The sequence below is a fragment of the Ictalurus furcatus genome, chromosome 17 (genome assembly GCF_023375685.1).
Source record: "Ictalurus furcatus strain D&B chromosome 17, Billie_1.0, whole genome shotgun sequence".
In the NCBI taxonomy this organism is placed as follows: domain Eukaryota; kingdom Metazoa; phylum Chordata; class Actinopteri; order Siluriformes; family Ictaluridae; genus Ictalurus; species Ictalurus furcatus.
In genome coordinates, this window is record NC_071271.1 from 14,795,588 (window position 1) to 14,813,717 (window position 18,130).

General features: G+C 38.2%; 3 protein-coding genes across 3 annotated transcripts; all 3 read left to right on the forward strand.

Moving 5' to 3' along the window:
* The first annotated feature begins 1,742 nt into the window (after positions 1 to 1,742).
* LOC128621735 (olfactory receptor 1D2-like) lies at positions 1,743 to 2,698 on the forward strand. Its single transcript, XM_053647692.1, has one exon. It carries the CDS (start codon positions 1,763 to 1,765, stop codon positions 2,696 to 2,698), a length of 936 nt encoding a protein of 311 aa, XP_053503667.1. The 5' UTR covers positions 1,743 to 1,762.
* Positions 2,699 to 5,148: 2,450 nt separating this feature from the next.
* On the forward strand, positions 5,149 to 6,234 carry LOC128621389 (olfactory receptor 142-like). The gene has a single exon (XM_053647117.1). It carries the CDS (start codon positions 5,290 to 5,292, stop codon positions 6,226 to 6,228), a length of 939 nt encoding a protein of 312 aa, XP_053503092.1. The 5' UTR covers positions 5,149 to 5,289; the 3' UTR covers positions 6,229 to 6,234.
* A 10,085-nt stretch (positions 6,235 to 16,319) lies between these two features.
* On the forward strand, positions 16,320 to 17,343 carry LOC128621388 (olfactory receptor 142-like). The gene has a single exon (XM_053647116.1). The coding sequence runs from the start codon at positions 16,320 to 16,322 to the stop codon at positions 17,256 to 17,258; it is 939 nt and encodes a 312-aa protein (XP_053503091.1). The 3' UTR covers positions 17,259 to 17,343.
* Positions 17,344 to 18,130: the final 787 nt, after the last annotated feature.

Below are 18,130 nucleotides of genomic sequence, written 5' to 3' on the forward strand. Positions count from 1 at the left end.
TTTCAAATAAATATGTTTAAATAGTATTTATATTTCTGCATTATGTTTTATGCTAGTAAGTGATGTTAAAAATTGGTCTAACCATCGATGAGCCGGTGTGTTATGATGTGACCTGTTGTGGGTGAGGTGTGGTGCTCTGCTCTGGGTCAGAAAGTCCAAGGCCACTTTTTGGTCCCAGTTCAATTGATTATTGCTATTAATGCTAAATATTGTATGCTGAAAATTAAAATATTGATGTTAAAATGATGAAATGAGGGGTCCATGCCTATATTTTGCCTAGGGCCACCAAATCAATAAATCCACCCCTGGCGGAACTCAACGTTCTCCTAGTCAGGAATATGGGGCCCTCATGTGTTTGTGAGTTGTGGTGAGTGTCTCTTGGTTGTTTAAAGACTTGCGTTGTGGAATGTTTGAGTGGAGGCTTCATCGGATGGTGGAATAATCCTGAAAAAAGTTTCCAAGAAGAACTGAAATACTTCCTCATGGCTGGTGTGGAGAGAAATCTGGATATTTTGTTGGTAAATTGTGGACAGGATTTTTTTCAAGTGGCCAATTGTGAAAGTTTGAGGATTTTGCTCCAAAATGTGATCTGTGTCTTGGAGGTGGCAGTACTTGAATATTTCGTCTGCGTCAGGGTGATTGGATTGTGTCTCATCCATGACGTCCATAGATAGAGGGTGTTCTTCCGAATCAGAGCAGGCCATTATTATGATGATCATGGTAAGGACTATAACTTTAAGTCTTTCATATCAATTACTTGCATAGTGAGGCAATTACATCTGTGGGTTTAGCAGATATTTGTGCGACAGACTGGTGAGCATGACTTTGGATGAGCTTATACACACCATGGTTAATTGATTGTGGGTGGAATCAACTTATCAGCTGAGCATCAGCTGATACTGGTTAGCAACCGTGTTCTGCCTGAACTGTGTTTAAGCTCTATTTGATCAATCATGCTATATTTAATTTTGGCCCAAGATTGAACCAAGATTTCTTTAGTTCTGAGTGAGGTAAAGAGAAGACACAACACTACTTTAAAAGAAGGCATCTACAGAATTTGCTTTGATTTAAACGTTTGCAAAGTTTTTATATGTTAATGACATTTGCTTGGAAAGATATGAGGAAAAACTTGCTTGTCTAAGCAGTAAGAAAATACAACAATAAATACTAAGTCGTTACCCCAGAGTTTGTATAAACTACCTACCCAGTTCATGCATACAATTTAAACGTTTGTAAAGGATTACCCTTTTTTTGGTGGATGAAAAAAAATCCTCAGAACAGCAGTGAAAACCTGTTATGAAAATGGCACTTTTGTGTTATTGTGATTAAATAATGTTTTTTCTCTTGGGGGAGTCTTTAGAGAATTTTCAGTAAGAAGGATCACGACTGCTTATAAATTGGTCCAACCATCTCTTCATTGGAAGAAACACCAGACATAAGATGGTATGGCATCATTATTTCTTGACTTTTTAAGGACTAATACATGCTTAATGTAATAAAAATTTTAATCACATTAATCTGTTCAGAGTCTAAATAAACAAGCAAGGCTCTGATTTTTTTTTATAAATAATAATAATAATTATTATTATTATTATTATTATTATTATTATTATTGCTGTTGTTGTTACATTTTTATTTTTTACATTAAATCTACATGACTGTACATAATTAGATTTTTTGTTCATAGGCAAAGGGTAATAAACAATATTGCAATAGTCATTAATTAAACCTAACAAATTTTCTGTTATAGACTCAATCCAGAATGGATAATGTTTCCAAGATCTTCATGTTCTCCCTCTCTGGATTAAATGTTACAATGGAAACCAGATATGTTTTTTTTTCATTGACCACACTGGTTTATCATGTGATCTTGTTATGCAATATTATTGTTATTTTATGTATTGTCTTAGACAAGCAGCTTCATGAGCCTATGTACATATTTTTGTGTAATTTATGTATCAATGCACTTTATGGCACTGCAGGTTTTTACCCTAAATTCATGTATGACTTACTGACCCAGTTTCATGAAATTTCATATGTTGGATGTCTGATTCAGGTATTTATTATTTATTCATCTGCTTTATGTGACGTATCAACTCTAACAGTAATGGCGTATGACAGGTATGTGGCCATATGTAAACCACTAGAGTACCACTCTGAAATGAACAACCAAAAAGTTGTAAAATGTATTCTTTTTTGTTGGCTTCCACCAATTATTTCCATGGCTATTGTAGTGTTGTTAACATCAAGACTAACCCTATGTGGCTCAAATATTGAAAAATTATACTGTGAAACATGGGCAGTTGCTAAACTGGCCTGTTCCTCTACAATAGTGAACAATGTGGTTGGATATATAATTATTCTTGTTTATTTTGGACATGCAGTATTGATTGTTTATTCATATATTCACTTGATTAGAATTTGCACAAAGTCAAAAGAAAGCAAATACAGATTTATGCAGACTTGTGTGCCACATCTACTTGCTCTGTTTAATATTGCTGTTGCTTTATTGTTTGATGTGTTCTACAGTCGATATGGTTACACCATATCTGTTCCTCAAAGTGTGCGAAATTTCATGGCATTGGATTTCCTGTTTGTACCTCCTGTTTTAAATCCCCTTATTTATGGATTAAAACTGGCCAAAATACGGAAGCAAGTGATAAGAATGATCTTCAGATTCAACATTGCTATTGCATAATCTGGAAATAGCTTGATTGAGCTTGCATAGTGTTTTCAGCAAGCCACTGAAAAACTTGCATTTTAATCCTTTAACAGGAACACAATAAAATATTTTCGCAAAAAAAAATATTTTATGTTAATTCTTACTAATTGGATAACATTCAACAGTATTTCATTTATTTATTTATTTTTCTTCAAATTCACCCTTTAGATTAGTAATTACGGACATCTACCTGCCCTTTTAAGGTAGCACAATGGACCAGTAATACGGTTTTACTTTTGCAACTACAAATTTAATGAATTTTGATTGTAAACTTTTCCAAGTGCTTAGATATGAAATTCCAATAAAATATTTTTAGACATTTAGTATCCCCCACACACTAGACAGGACAAAACCATGACTATCACCCTCTTTAAAATAAATAAATAAATAAATAAAAAATAAAAAATAAAAACAGACAAGCAAATAGAACAAAATAAAATATGCTGCATATCCTATATCACTCAGTCCTACGTCACTACAGTTTAGCAATACTTATCAGTTAAACAGCTTTTAGATTTTGTTTTTCTTTTTAAATATCTAAGTAATTTATTTAATTTATTTCTGCAGAGAGTCACTTCTAAAGAAGCAGAAAATAATCCCATTCTAATTTATTTAAATTTGATGTTGCAATACAGCAAAAAGAGAAATTATCACTAGGGGGTGAATACTTTTTTGGGGCACTGTATCTAGACCTGTAAATAAACAAAAATATATATATATACAAATAACTAAAAACTTTACACTTACAATTTATTTGCAGTATTTACCTATTACAATGATAAAATAACAAGCGACACTAGTAGCATAAAACAAGGTTTTACATAAAAATAGTTAGGATTTGGTTATGGACTGATTATTGTATTAATCAGTGCAAAATAGATTAACAAACCAAAATGTAACAGTAAATCTGAAAACACAATGGTCAACATAATGTCTGAAACAACAAACTACCTAGCTACAGTTGCGGTCGGAAGTTTACATACACATGGACATGAATGTCATGGCAATATTGGGCTTTCAATAATTTCTTTGAACTGTTCTTTTTCTGGGGCAGAATGATTGTACAACATACATTATTAATATAATCTTTAATAATATTTAAATCTAATAAAATAATCTTAAATCTTAATAAAATAATAAAAAAACAAAACAAGAATTTGGTTCTCAAGTTTTAATTTATTTGGGGTTTTCTGTAGTCAACACAAGGTCAAAATTATACATACAGGGTCAAAAATATACATACAGCACACCTAATATTTAGTTAGGGTTAATAGCAAGTTTCGCCTTCTCAAGTTTTGCCTTGAGCAGACGCTTTTGGTAGCCATCCACCAGCTTCTGGCAGAATTCTGGTTAGATATTTGACCACTCTTCTTGGCAGAATTGGTATGACATTTCAATGACACTTGGTGGTTTCCTGACCGTGACTTGACTTTAAAGCACAATCCACAAATTTTCGATAGGGTTGAGATCAGGACTTTGGGAAGGCCGTTCCAAAAGCTTAATGTTAGCCTGCTTTATCCATTCTGCAACCAGTCTTGTTGTGTGTTTGGGGTCATTGTCCTGTTGGAACACCCAATTGTGTCCAAGTTTCAACCGTCTGGCTGTTGGTTTGAGATTATGCTATTACTATTACTCTTTCTTCATTTTTCTATCCACTCTGTGCAATGCACCAGTTCCACTGGCAGCAAAACAGCCCCAGAGCATAATGTTCCCTAAATATATATATATATATATATATATATATATATATATATATATATATATATATATATATATATATATATATATATATATATATATAAAATGCGTGTGTGTTTCATTTATAGTGTTATATCACACTTAGTATGCTTAACACTCTGTGCTGCTGTAATAGGTGAATTTTCCTCTGGGATGAATAAAGTGATCTATCTATCTATCTACTTTGAGTTCAAAATGTCAAAGTGCGTTACATTAAAAAAAAAGTAGATGAAAGATTAGGTCAAAGCAAGATGTGTGTGTGTGTATATATATATATATATATATATATATATATATATATATATATATATATATATATATATATATATATATATATTACTAACCATTTAACTCACTAACCATTTAACTATACACCTATACTATATTATTATTACTACACTTTAATTACTATAAATCATCCATCTATCCATTTTCCATAGTGCTTATCTTATACAGGGTTGCAGTGGAACCAGGAGCCATATTTTTGGATCTGCATTGTATTCATCACCAGGATAACTTGCAAAGTTGGTCCCAGATTGAATCACCCTTGGCAAACTCTGTCTTCTGGGAGACTTCCCAGCTGTTCATGTATAAACAGCAAATGCCTCACATAAAAACAACTGTATATATAAGCTAGAGAATCAGAGACTCTTACTAAAGGAAACACATTGTAACTTACAATTCCCAATCAGTGACCATGCTGTGAACCCTTTAAACTTTGCAGAGACATTTGCACAAGAAGGTGTAAACCATTCAGAGGATTCTTATTTTGAATTATTTTTTAAATGCCTGCTGTCTGTTTTTGTCTGTATACACACTGAAAAGAAGTAATGGAAAATACCTCTGGAGAGTTCATGTTTGTGCTTCATGGATTGAAGGACACAAGGACAAACAAACATATTTATTTTTCATTTGGTCTAATTGTCTATAGTATGACTCTGTTTATAAATTTGATACTAGCTATTACAGTCATTCTTGACAAAACACTTCATGAACCTATGTATATATTTATATGCAGTTTGTTTTTTAATGGAATGCTCGGGGCTTCTGCATTCTATCCAAAGATCCTTGCTGACCTTTTATCAGAATATCATGTTATCTCATATATAGGGTGTCTCTCACAAGTTTCCATAATTTATTCTTATGTTTTCTGTGAATACACATGTTTAACAGTCATGTCATATGACAGATACATATCCATTTGCAAGCCTTTGGAGTATCATTCCATTATGACACTTCAGAAAGGTTTTAAATTATTGATTTTTACTTGGCTATGCTCCCTTCTAGAGTCCTCTGTTGGGGTTTTGTTGACTGCCCAACTCCCGTTATGTGGTAATGTCATTGACAAGCTTTATTGTTCTAACTGGGAAGTTGTTAAGCTGTCTTGCACAGATGTGTCTGTGAACAATGTGTATGGTTACTTTATAATATTCTCTCATGTATCTCAAGCTGTGTTCATCATTGTGTCATATATCTGCATTATCAGAGCTTGTTTAAGGTCCAAGAGACAGTGGCCAAAATTCATGCAGACATGCCTTCCCCATTTAATATCACTCACAAACTTCACTATTGCCCTGCTCTTTGACCTCATGTATGCTCGTTATGGCAAAAGCCAGGGACTGCAAGCTCTGCGCAACATCTTAGGGATTGAGTTTCTTGTTGTGCCTCCTCTCTTAAACCCAATAATCTATGGATTTAAACTAACCCAGATACGGCAAGGGCTTCTGAAAATGTACTGGCATAGATGTAAAGCTTTGCAAGACAGCTGATTTGTGTGGCGGCTTGGGAAAACCCTTCAAAGGGTAAAAATTTTATATTTTCAAATATATACTGTACATTTCTCAAAAGTTTTTCTTGAATGAAATATATTTCCATGCAGTTAACTGAATCAGAAGTAAAGTTCTAGCATTTTCAAATCTGGTTACCTGATTAAGTAAAACAGGAGAAACCCTGTTACCTGAATAAGTAAAAAAGGAGAAACACTGTCTCATCAACTGAGGCAAAAGATACTCTCAGCATTTGACATAACAGATCCTTATCACTGGCTCTTCACTCAATTCATCACTGTCTTACATCGATGAGGAAATAATCACTGAATAATTCAATCAGAGCTGTTATGTTGACAAAATTTATCATATTAAACTCTTTGTATTAATTCATTCTTTCATCTATACAGAATTTGTAGGCACATTTTTTTCTGTTTTAACAATGGCATGATGGCATGGAGGTATTGTGAACATTTTGACCACCAGTATCTGATTACAGTCTGAATTGATTAGGCTTATGTCCATTATACTATGGCATTTAAATATCCAAAAACTTGATCAAATCATGAGAAATTCACTTTTAGTTATGAAGGTTTTAGGCAGACTGACTGCACATACCACTGCATTTGATAAACCTTACCAAACATTATCTTTGCAGGCAGACAGCCAAGGCTAAGTAACCCTATGTAAAAATATTTGCACATCATTTTTGGTGAAAATTGTTTGTTTTTCTAAAATATTTTGTGTTATATTCCTGCATTCAGTTGATGACATCCTACAGGTTTTCACAGATTGCCACATACTGTATATCAGTGGGGAGTAGAGGGGAACCATACCAGAACATTCATCTGCCAGGAACACAGTCACCCATGTGCTCAGGATCTGGCATGTATGGCATGATAGAAGTGGTTGAGATGATCTTTGAAATAGTAATAATAATAATAATAATAATAATAATAATAATAATAATAATATTTACGCTCCTCTCCACCAACAGCTTGTGTGTGGTGGGCGTTATGGCGCACTATGGTTGCCTTCGCATCATCCAGGTGGATGCTACACCCTGGTGGTGGAGATTTCCCTCTCATACAATGTAAAGTGCTTTGAGTGCCTAGAAAAGTTATTTTTACTCTGATTCATTGGCTCAAGACGATTCAATTATATGATTTCATGAACATTTTTCCACCACTTTGAATTTTCTGAAAAACCAAATTTTTCGAACTCCTCCTAGGTGGTTTGTCCGAAATTTGCGAAATTTAAGGGCATTGGATTTCCTGTTTGTACCTCCTGTTTTAAATCCTCTTATTTATAGATTCAAACTGTCCAAAATATGGAAGCAAGTGATAAGAATGATCTTCAGATTCAACATTGCTATTGCATAATCTGGAAATAGCTTGATTGCTCTTTCAAAGTGTTTTCAGCAGGCCACTGAAAAACTTGCATTTTACTCCTTTAACAGGAACACAATAAAATATTTTCACAAAAAAATTTTTATATGTTAATTCTTACTAATTGGATGTCATTCAACAGTATTTCATTTATTTATTTATTTTTCTTCAAATTCACCCTTTAGATTAGTAATTATGGACGTCTACCTGCCCTTTTAAGGTAGCACAATGGACCAGTAGTACGGTTTTACTTTTGCAACTACAAATGTAATAAATTTTAATTGTAAACTTTTCCAAGTGCTTAGATATGAAATTCCAATAAAATATTTTTAGACATTTAGTATCCCCCACACACTAGACAGGACAAAACCATGACTATCACCCTCTTTAAAAAAACAACAAAAAATAAATAAAAATACAACATAAAAAAGCAAATACAACAAAATAAAATATGCTGCATATCCTATATCACTTAGTCCTATATCACTTCAGTTTAGCACTACTTATCAATTAAACAGCTTTTAGATTTTTTACAATTTTTAAATACTTCTGAGGGCATCTAAGTAATTTATTTAATTTATTTCTGCAGAGAGTCACTTCTAAAGGAGCAGAAAAAAAAATCCCATTCTAATATATTTTTAAAAATTTGATGTTGCAATATAGCAAAAAGAGAAATAATCACTAGGGGATGAATACTTTCTGGGGGCACTGTATCTAGAACTGTAAATAAATAAATAAAAAGTATACAAATAACTAAACAAAACTTTACACTTACAGTTTATTTGCAGTATTTACCTATTACAATGATAAAATAACAAGCTACACTAGTAGTGTAAAACAAGGTTTTACATAAGCGTTACGGATTTGGTTATGGACTATTATGGATTATTGTATTAATCAGTGCAAAACACATTAACAAACCAAAAATGTAACAATAAATCTGAGAACACAACACAATGACTTAAAACCCATAGAAAATATGTGGGGTGAACTTAAGAGAAGAGTCCACCAGCATGGACTTCAAAATTTGAAGGATCTGGAGAGATCTGTATGGAGGTCTCAGATCCCTTGCCATGTATTCTCCAACCTCATCAGGCATTGTAGGAGAACAGTCTTGTTCAGTACACACAACCTCATTTTCTATATTTCTGCATAAATATGACCTAAAAGTAATAATGATCCTAAAAGTAGACAAAGACAACCCAATTAATCAAATGAGACAAAAACATTATACTTGATCATTTATTTATTTAGGAAAATTATTGAATATTACATATCTATAAGTGCCAAAAGTATGTGAACCTTTGCTTTTAGTGTCCGGTGTGACCCCCTTGTGCAGCAATAACTGAAACTAAATGTTTCCAGTAACTGTTGATCAGTCCTGCACAGACTTATTCAAAAATCATACCACACTGCTCAGATATTCCATGACCGACAAATGCTGAGTGAGCATGTTCAGTCAGTGTAAACAAATAACTAATAATCAGACAAAAAGGTCTATTAGCGTTGGTCTGCATCTATCGATGCAGTGTGAACTAGGCTTTAGGCTGCTGTTTGGACAGTTTTGAGGTGATGGTGGAAAAGAGGACACTCAATAAACTCACAGCCACTCTACACAATAAACAGCATACCCTCCATGACCTAATAGTTAAATACTCATTCAGCTCTGCTGTAGAAAGGAGTGGTACAGGAGGTCATTTCAACCGTGATCACACTGTACAAATGCTCATCACTGTGCTGTGCCACTTTTATTCCACTGAAGTCTGCTGCAGTATCTACAATGCTTACACTCCACTACACAACCACATCACACTCTTTCACTGTATTCATTCTCATATACAGTGAGGAAAAAAAGTATTTGATCCCCTGCTGATTTTGTATGTTTGCCCACTGACAAAGAAATGATCATTCTATAATTTTAATGGTAGATTTATTGAACAGTGAAAGACAGAATAACAACAAAAAAAAAATCCAGAAAAACGCATGTCAAAAATGTTATAAATTGATTTGCATTTTAATGAGGGAAATATGTATTTGACCCCTCTGCAAAACATGACTTAGTACTTGGTGGCAAAACCCTTGTTGGCAATCAGAGAGGTCAGATGTTCCTTGTAGTTGGCCACCAGGTTTGCACACATCTCAGGAGGGATTTTGTCCCAATCCTCTTTGCAGATCTTCTCCAAGTCATTAAGGTTTCGAGGCTGACATTTGGCAACTCAAACCTTCAGCTCCCTCCATAGATTTTCTATGGGATAAAGGTCTGGAGACTGGCTAGGCCACTCCAGGACCTTAATGTGCTTCTTCTTGAGCCACTCCTTTGTTGCCTTGGCCGTGTGTTTTGGGTCATTGTCATGCTGGAATACCCATCCACGACCCATTTTCAGTGCCCTGGCTGAGGGAAGGAGGTTCTCACCCAAGATTTGACGGTACATGGTCCCATCCATCGTCCCTTTGATGCGGTGAAGTTGTCCTGTCCCCTTAGCAGAAAAACACCCCCAAAGCATGTTTCCACCTCCATGTTTGACGGTGGGGATGGTGTTCTTGGGGTCATAGGCAGCATTCCTCCTCCTCCAAACGGCAAGTTGAGTTGATGCCAAAGAGCTCCATTTTGGTCTCATCTGACCACAACACTTTCACCCAGTTGTCCTCTGAATCATTCAGATGTTCATTGACAAACTTCAGACAGGCATGTATATGTGCTTTCTTGAGCAGGGGGACCTTGCGGGCGCTGCAGGATTCAGTCCTTCACGGCGTAGTGTGTTACCACTTGTTTTCTTGGTGACTATGGTCCCAGCTGCCTTGAGATCATTGACAAGATCCTCCCGTGTAGTTCTGGGCTGATTCCTCACTGTTCTCATGATCATTGCAACTCCACGAGGGTGAGATCTTGCATGGAGCCCCAGGCCGAGAGCGATTGACAGTTCTTTTGTGTTTCTTCCATTTGCGAATAATCGCACCAACTGTTGTCACCTTCTCACCAAGCTGCTTGGCAATGGTCTTGTAGCCCATTCCAGACTTGTGTAGGTCTACAATCTTGTCCCTGACATCCTTGGAGAGCTGTTTGGTCTTGGCCATGGTGGAGAGTTTGGAATCTGATTGATTGATTGCTTCTGTGGACAGGTGTCTTTTATACAGGTAACAAGCTGAGATTAGGAGCACTCCCTTTAAGAGTGTGCTCTTAATCTCAGCTCATTACTTGTATAAAAGACACCTGGGAGCCAGAAATCTTTCTGATTGAGAGGGGGTCAAATACTTATTTCCCTCATTAAAATGCAAATCAATTTATAACATTTTTGACATGTGTTTTTCTGGATTTTCTTGTTGTTATTCTGTCTCTCACTGTTCAAATAAATTTACCATTAAAATTATAGACTGATCATTTCTTTGTCAGTGGGCAAACGTACAAAATCAGCAGGGGATCAAATACTTTTTTCCCTCACTGTGTGTGTATATATATATATATATATATATATATATATATATATATATATATATATATATATATATATATATATAGTGTGTGTGTGTGTGTTTGTGTTTCATTTATGGTATAACATCACACTTAGTATACTTAACACTGTCACGTTTCAAAGGTAGATGCAGAAGCAATCACAGATTTTAAACGTTTTATTATATAAATCAACAAAACACAAAAGATACTAAGACTGATGCAAAACAGTGTGTCACAAACTACACAAAAACTAACAGGACCAAAAAGCGGTAACATGGACAATGGTAGTCTAAGACAAACGTAAGACAGGGAAGCAGTGCAAACAATGGCTATATAAAAGCGTGCTCTTTAACAGAAACGTGATTCAGGTGTAGGTGGTCATGTGACATATTGTAGTACAGAGCAGTGGCTGATGGGAACTGAAGTCCAGAGTTACCTCCTTGATATATGACAGAACCCCCCCAAGGTTGCTTCTCCCGGAGCGCCCAGAAATTCACTCCCTCCATCTGGTGGTCCTGGCCCCTTGGGCAAAATGTCCCCAGCAGAACTAGGAGACTGAGCGGCGTCCTCAACGGAGCAAGAAAGCAACGCAACGTCCTCAGTGTAACAGGTAAGCAGAGTGACATCCTCAGTGGAACAGGTAAGCAGAGCAACATCCTCAGCGGGGCTGGTGCTCAGAGCGACATCCTCAGCGGGGCTGGAGCTCAGAGCAACGTCTGCGTGGCAGGTCAGCAGGACAACTTCCTCCGCAGGACAGGAGAGGGGAGCGATGTTCTCCGCAAAGCCTGAGGGAAGCTCCAAGATCTCCGTGAGGCCATAGAGGGGAGCAAGGTTCTCCGTGAGGCCAGGGAGGGGAGCAAGGTTCTCCGCGAGGCCAAAGGGAGGAATGATGCTCTCCACGGAGCATGAGGGGGGAACGATGCCCTTCGTGGAGCAGGAAGGGGGAGTGACATATGGCGCGTAGCAAAGAAGAGGAACGACGTCTTCAGCGGGACATGGAGGCAGAGCGACGTCCTCAGCGGAGCAGGATGGCAGAGCGACGACTTCAGCCGAGCAGGAAGGCAGAGCGACGACCTCAGCCGAGCAGGAAGGCCGAGCGACAACCTCAGCCGAGCAGGAAGGGCCAAGCGTTGACCTCAGCCGAGCATTTAGGCAGAGCGACTTCCTCAGCCAAGCAGGAAGGCAGAGCGACGTCCTCCGCCGGGCAGAAAAGCGGAGTGCCTTCCTCAGTGGAGCCGGCAAGCACAGCGGCCTTGTGCACAGGGTTGGCGAACAGAGGGGAGCACTTGGGTATGTCAGGACACGGAGCAACATCTTCAGCCAACCCGGGCGACTGAGCGACGTCCTCAGCTGACCCGAAAATCTGAGCGGCGTCCTCAGACGAGCAGGGAGGCTGACTTTCGTTCTCCGCTGACTCCGTTTGCTGAACTAGATCCATTATAGGGGAGGGAGGGTGGGAGATGGTATTAGCCCAAACCACTGACTCCCACTTGTACCCGGACTCCTCCTCCTGTGGGTGTGACGTGGTGTACTCCTCTTCGAACACAGGTGGTAGAGTGAAGCCCAGGTACTTCATGGCAATCTTCTGCTTCCGATGTAGGTCTTATGTTCTGTCACATTTCAAAGGTAGATGCGGAAGCAATCGCACATTTTAAACGTTTTATTATATAAATCAACAAAACACAAAATAATACTGTTGCAAAACACTGTGACACAGACTACACAAAAACTAACATGGACAACGGTAGTCTAAGACAGGGAAGCAGTGCAAACAATGGCTATATATAAGCGTGCTTGTTAACAGAAAGGTGATTCAGGTGCAAGTGGTCATGTGACATACTGTAGTACAGTGCAGTGGCTGATGGGAACTGAAGTCCAGAGTTACCTCCTTGATATATGACAAACACTCTGTGCTGCTGTAATAGGTGAATTTTCCTCTGGGATGAATAAAGTGATCTATCTATCTACTTTGAGTTCAAAATGACATAGTGCTTTACATAAAGAAAAAAGATTAGATGAAAGATTTGGTCAATGCAAGGTCTGTGTGTATAGTAGGGAAACTAGCCAGCGGTGGGTGGAGCACAGATACACAGGAGTGTTGCCGAGTGAGATCTTTATTTAGGACTGTCTGGAGTGTGTGAGTGAGTGCGAGTGTGTATGTGTGTGCTCGCATGTGCTTGCGTGGGGGCGTGAAATCGTGTGTTGAGGGTTCAGTTGTTCACGGGGTTGCCGGAGTCGCGCTGGGGATTTTCTGAGAGAGGGGGATTCCTCTCGGCCGTCAGGCAACGCTGCGTTTACAGCCAGGGAGCGGACTCTTCGCTTGGGTCCAAGTCGTCTGAAAGAAAAACAAGGTACACACAACGCCGATTAGTAAAGCACACAGAATGCCGACAACACTGATAACTGCCATGAAGCCACGCGCACATGTCTTGTGAGAGCTCTCTCCCCTTTCGAGTGGAAGAGCGGCCTTTTATACTCTGAACCTTGTCTGCTGGATGGTGGAATTTTCCTGTGCCGCGCGCCATTCATCGGCCGAGGGTGTGTCCGCAGCTCCGCCCCACCGCCACGTGCTTTCCAACAGTCCAAAACAATTGACTGCGTTTACATGGACAGCAGTAATCTAATTATTGACCTTAATCTGAGTAAGATAATAATGTGTTTAAGGTGTTTACATGAGTCGCTTTTAGAATACTCCTGTCATGTTCCCGTTTTAAATGTTTTAGAACATAATTAGATTAACAGCCCGCGTCATTACGTCACTACGCCACGTCGTCCGACGTCCATCCAGAATTTCACGTATCAACATACAGTTCGTCTTCGTTATGGTACCGTATACAGTTTTGGGTGTTATTTAATTTTTTTACGAACGCTTTAAGTGCAGTTAATTATTTGTCATGCTATACGTGCTAACAGACAACTGCTTGAAGCGGTGGGTGTGTCCCAAATCGCGTAGTTACCGTCTATATAGCAGCCGAGACACATGTATTTTCCCCCACTACAGGCCTATAGTATGCGATTTGGGACACAGCCGAACTCTCTTGTTCGCCGTAAAACTGCCGTGTGTGATCGTGTCCTGTCGCAAAATGCGGTGAAAACTCCCACACGACGTTCATAATGTGATTAAGGTGTTTACATGTCACTACTACACGTCCATAATGCGACTAAAACAGGAGTACTCCACCTGTCTTAATTAGATTATTCCTTACTTCGATTATGACCTTAATTAGATTAAGGTAAGTAAAAATTGCTGTTTACATGGTAGTTTCTTAGAGTATGGTCTTAATCGGATTAAGAGTGGATTATTGTTGTCCATGTAAACGCAGCTATTTGATGGTGTTGCAGCGGGGCTATCTTTTCAGCCCCGCCACGGCAGTCGCAGGAGCGATTTTAGTTTCTTGTGCACCGGCTGTCGGTCTGTTGCGACAGTATATATACATATATACTCACCAGAGCTCACCAGAGCTTCACAGGTTGCCACTGGAGTCCTCTTCCACTGCTCCATGACGACATCACAGAGCTGGTGGATCTTAGAGACCTTGTGCTCCTCCACCTTCCATTTGAGGATGCCCCACAGATGCTCAGTAGGGTTTAGGTCTGGAGACATGCTTGGCCAGTCCATCACCTTCACCCTTAGCTTCTTTAGCAAGGCAAAAGTTGTTATCATGCTGGAATTCTGCCCTGAGGTCCAGTCTCCAAAGGATATGTCACAGTACATGTTGGCATTCATGGTTCCCTCAATGAACTGTAGCTCCCCAGTGTCAGCAGTACTCATGCAGCCCCAGAACATGACACTCCCACCACCGTGCTTGACTGTAGGCAAGACACACTTGCCTTTGTATTCCTCACCTGGTTGCCGCCACACACGCTTGGCACCATCTGAACCAAATAAGTTTATCTTGGTCTCATCAGACCACAGGACATGGTTCCAGTAATCCATGTCCTTAGTCTGTTTGTCTTCAGCAAACTGTTTGCTGGCTTTCTTGTGCATCATCTTTAGAAGAGGCTTCCTTCTGGGACGACAGCCATGCAGACCAATTTGATGCAGTGTACAGCGTATGGTCTGAACACTGACAGGCTGACCCCCCACCCCTTCAACTTCTGCAGCAATGCTGGCAGCACTCATACGTCTATTTTCCAAAGACAACCTCTGAATATGACGCTGAGCACGTGCACTCAACTTCTTTGGTCGACCATGGCGAGGCCTGTTCTGAGTGGAACCTGTCCTGTTAAACCGCTATATGGTCTTGGCCACCGTGCTGCAGCTCAGTTTCAAGGTCTTGGCAATCTTCTTATAGCCTAGGCCATCTTTATGTGGAGCAACAATTTTTTTTTTCAGATCCTCAGAGAGTTCTTTGCCATGAGGTTCCATGTTGAACTTCCATTGACCAGTATGAGGGATTGTGAGAGCGATGATGCCAAATTTAACACACCTGCTCCCCATTCACACCTGAGACCTTGTAACACTAACAAGTCACATGACACCGGGGAGAGAAAATGGCTAATTGGGCCCCAAATTGTACATTTTCACTTAGGGGTGTACTCACTTTTGTTGCCAGCAGTTTAGACATTAATGGCTGTCTGTTGAGTTATTTTGAGGGGACAGCAAATTTACACTGTTACACAAGCTGTACACTCACTACTTTACATTGTAGCAAAGTGTCATTTCTTCAGTGTTGTCACATGAAAAGATATAATCAAATATTTACAAAAATGTGAAGGGTGTACTCACTTTTGTGAGATACTGTATATGGTAAAGCATATTAAAGAGTCACTGAAACTCACTAACCATTTAACTATACACCTATACTATATTATTATTACTATACATTAATTACTATAAATCATCCATCTATCCATTTTCTATAGTGCTTATCTTATACAGGGTTGCAGTGGAACCAGGAGCCAATTTATGGATCTGCATTGTATTCATCACCAGGATAACTTGCAAAGTTGGTCCCAGATTGAATCACCCTTGGCAAACTCTGTCTTCTGGGAGACTTCCTAGCTGTTCATGTATAAACAGCAAATGCCTCACATAAAAACAACTGTATATATAAGCTAGAGAATCAGAGACTCTTACTAAAGGAAACACATTGTAACTTACAATTCCCAATCAGTGACCATGCTGTGAACCCTTTAAACTTTGCAGAGACATTTGCACAAGAAGGTGTAAACCATTCAGAGGATTCTTATTTTTAATTATTTTTTAAATGCTTGCTGTCTGTTTTTGTCTGTATACACACTGAAAAGAAGTAATGGAAAATACCTCTGGAGAGTTCATGTTTGTGCTTCAAGGATTGAAGGACACAAGGACAAACAAACATATTTACTTTGCATTTGGTGTAATTGTCTATAGTATGACTCTGTTTATAAATTTGATACTAGCTATTACAGTCATTCTTGACAAAACACTTCATGAACCTATGTATATATTTATATGCAGTTTGTTTTTCAATGGAATGCTTGGGGCTTCTGCGTTCTATCCAAAGATCCTTGCTGACCTTTTATCAGAATATCATGTTATCTCATATATAGGGTGTCTCTCACAAGTTTCCATAATTTATTCTTATGTTTTCTGTGAATACACATGTTTAACAGTCATGTCATATGACAGATACATATCCATTTGCAAGCCTTTGGAGTATCATTCCATTATGACACTTCAGAAAGGTTTTAAATTATTGCTTTTTACTTGGCTATGCTCCCTACTAGAGTCCTCTGTTGGGGTTTTGTTGACTGCCCGACTACCGCTATGTGGTAATGTCATTGACAAGCTTTATTGTTCTAACTGGGAAGTTGTTAAGTTGTCTTGCACAGATGTGTCTGTGAATAGTGTGTATGGTTACTTTCTAATATTCGCTCATGTATCTCAAGCTGTGTTCATCATTGTGTCATATATCTGCATTATCAGAGCTTGTTTAAGGTCCAAGAGACAGTGGCCAAAATTCATGCAGACATGCCTTCCCCATTTAATATCACTCACAAACTTCACTATTGCCCTGCTCTTTGACGTCATGTATGCTCGTTATGGCAAAAGCCAGGGACTGCAAGCTCTGCGCAACATCTTAGGGATTGAGTTTCTTGTTGTGCCTCCTCTCTTAAACCCAATAATCTATGGATTTAAATTAACCCAGATACGGCGAGGGCTTCTGAAAATGTACTGGCATAGATGTAAAGCTTTGCAAGACAGATGATACGTGTAAAAATGGGTACATTTTTTATATTTTCAAATATATACTGTACATTTCTCAAAAGTACAGGTTTTCTTGAATTAAATATATTTCCCTGCAGTTAACTCAATCAGAACTAAAGTTGTAGCATTTTAAAATCTGGTTATCTGATTAAGTAAAAAATGTTAAATTCAAAGATTTTATTGAAACTCCACTGAAAGATGCCCACCTTCCCCTATATTTATTATCTAATCTACTTTTGTGAAAGCATTATTGCAAAATTATAAGTTTACAATGGGAAACAAGTCATCCCTCTGATTATCAGCATAATCTACATCAGTCACTGTCTCATAACCTGTGGTAAAAGTCACTCTCAGCATTTGACATACCAGATCCTTATCACTGGCTCTTCACTCAACTCATCACTGTCTTACATTGATGAGGAAATAATCACTGATTAATTCAGTCAGAACTGTTATGCTGAAAAAATTTATTATATTAAACTCTTTGTATTAATTCATTCTGTCATCTGCACAGAGTTTGTTGGCACAATAATTTTCTGTTTTAACAATGTGATGGCATGGAGGTATTGTGAACATTTTGACCACCAGTATCTGATTACAGTCTGAATTGATTAGGCTTATGCCCATTTCACTATGGCATTTAAATATCCAAAAACATGATCAAATCATGAGAAATACACTTTTAGTTATGAAGTTTTTAAGCAGACTGACTGCATGTACCACTGTATTTGATAAACCTTACCAAACATTATCTTTGCAGGCAGACAGCCAAGGCTAAGTAACCCTAAGTAAAAACATTTGCACTTCATTTCTGGTGAAAATTGTTTGTTTTTCTGAATTATTTTATGTAATATTCCAGAATTCAGTTGATGA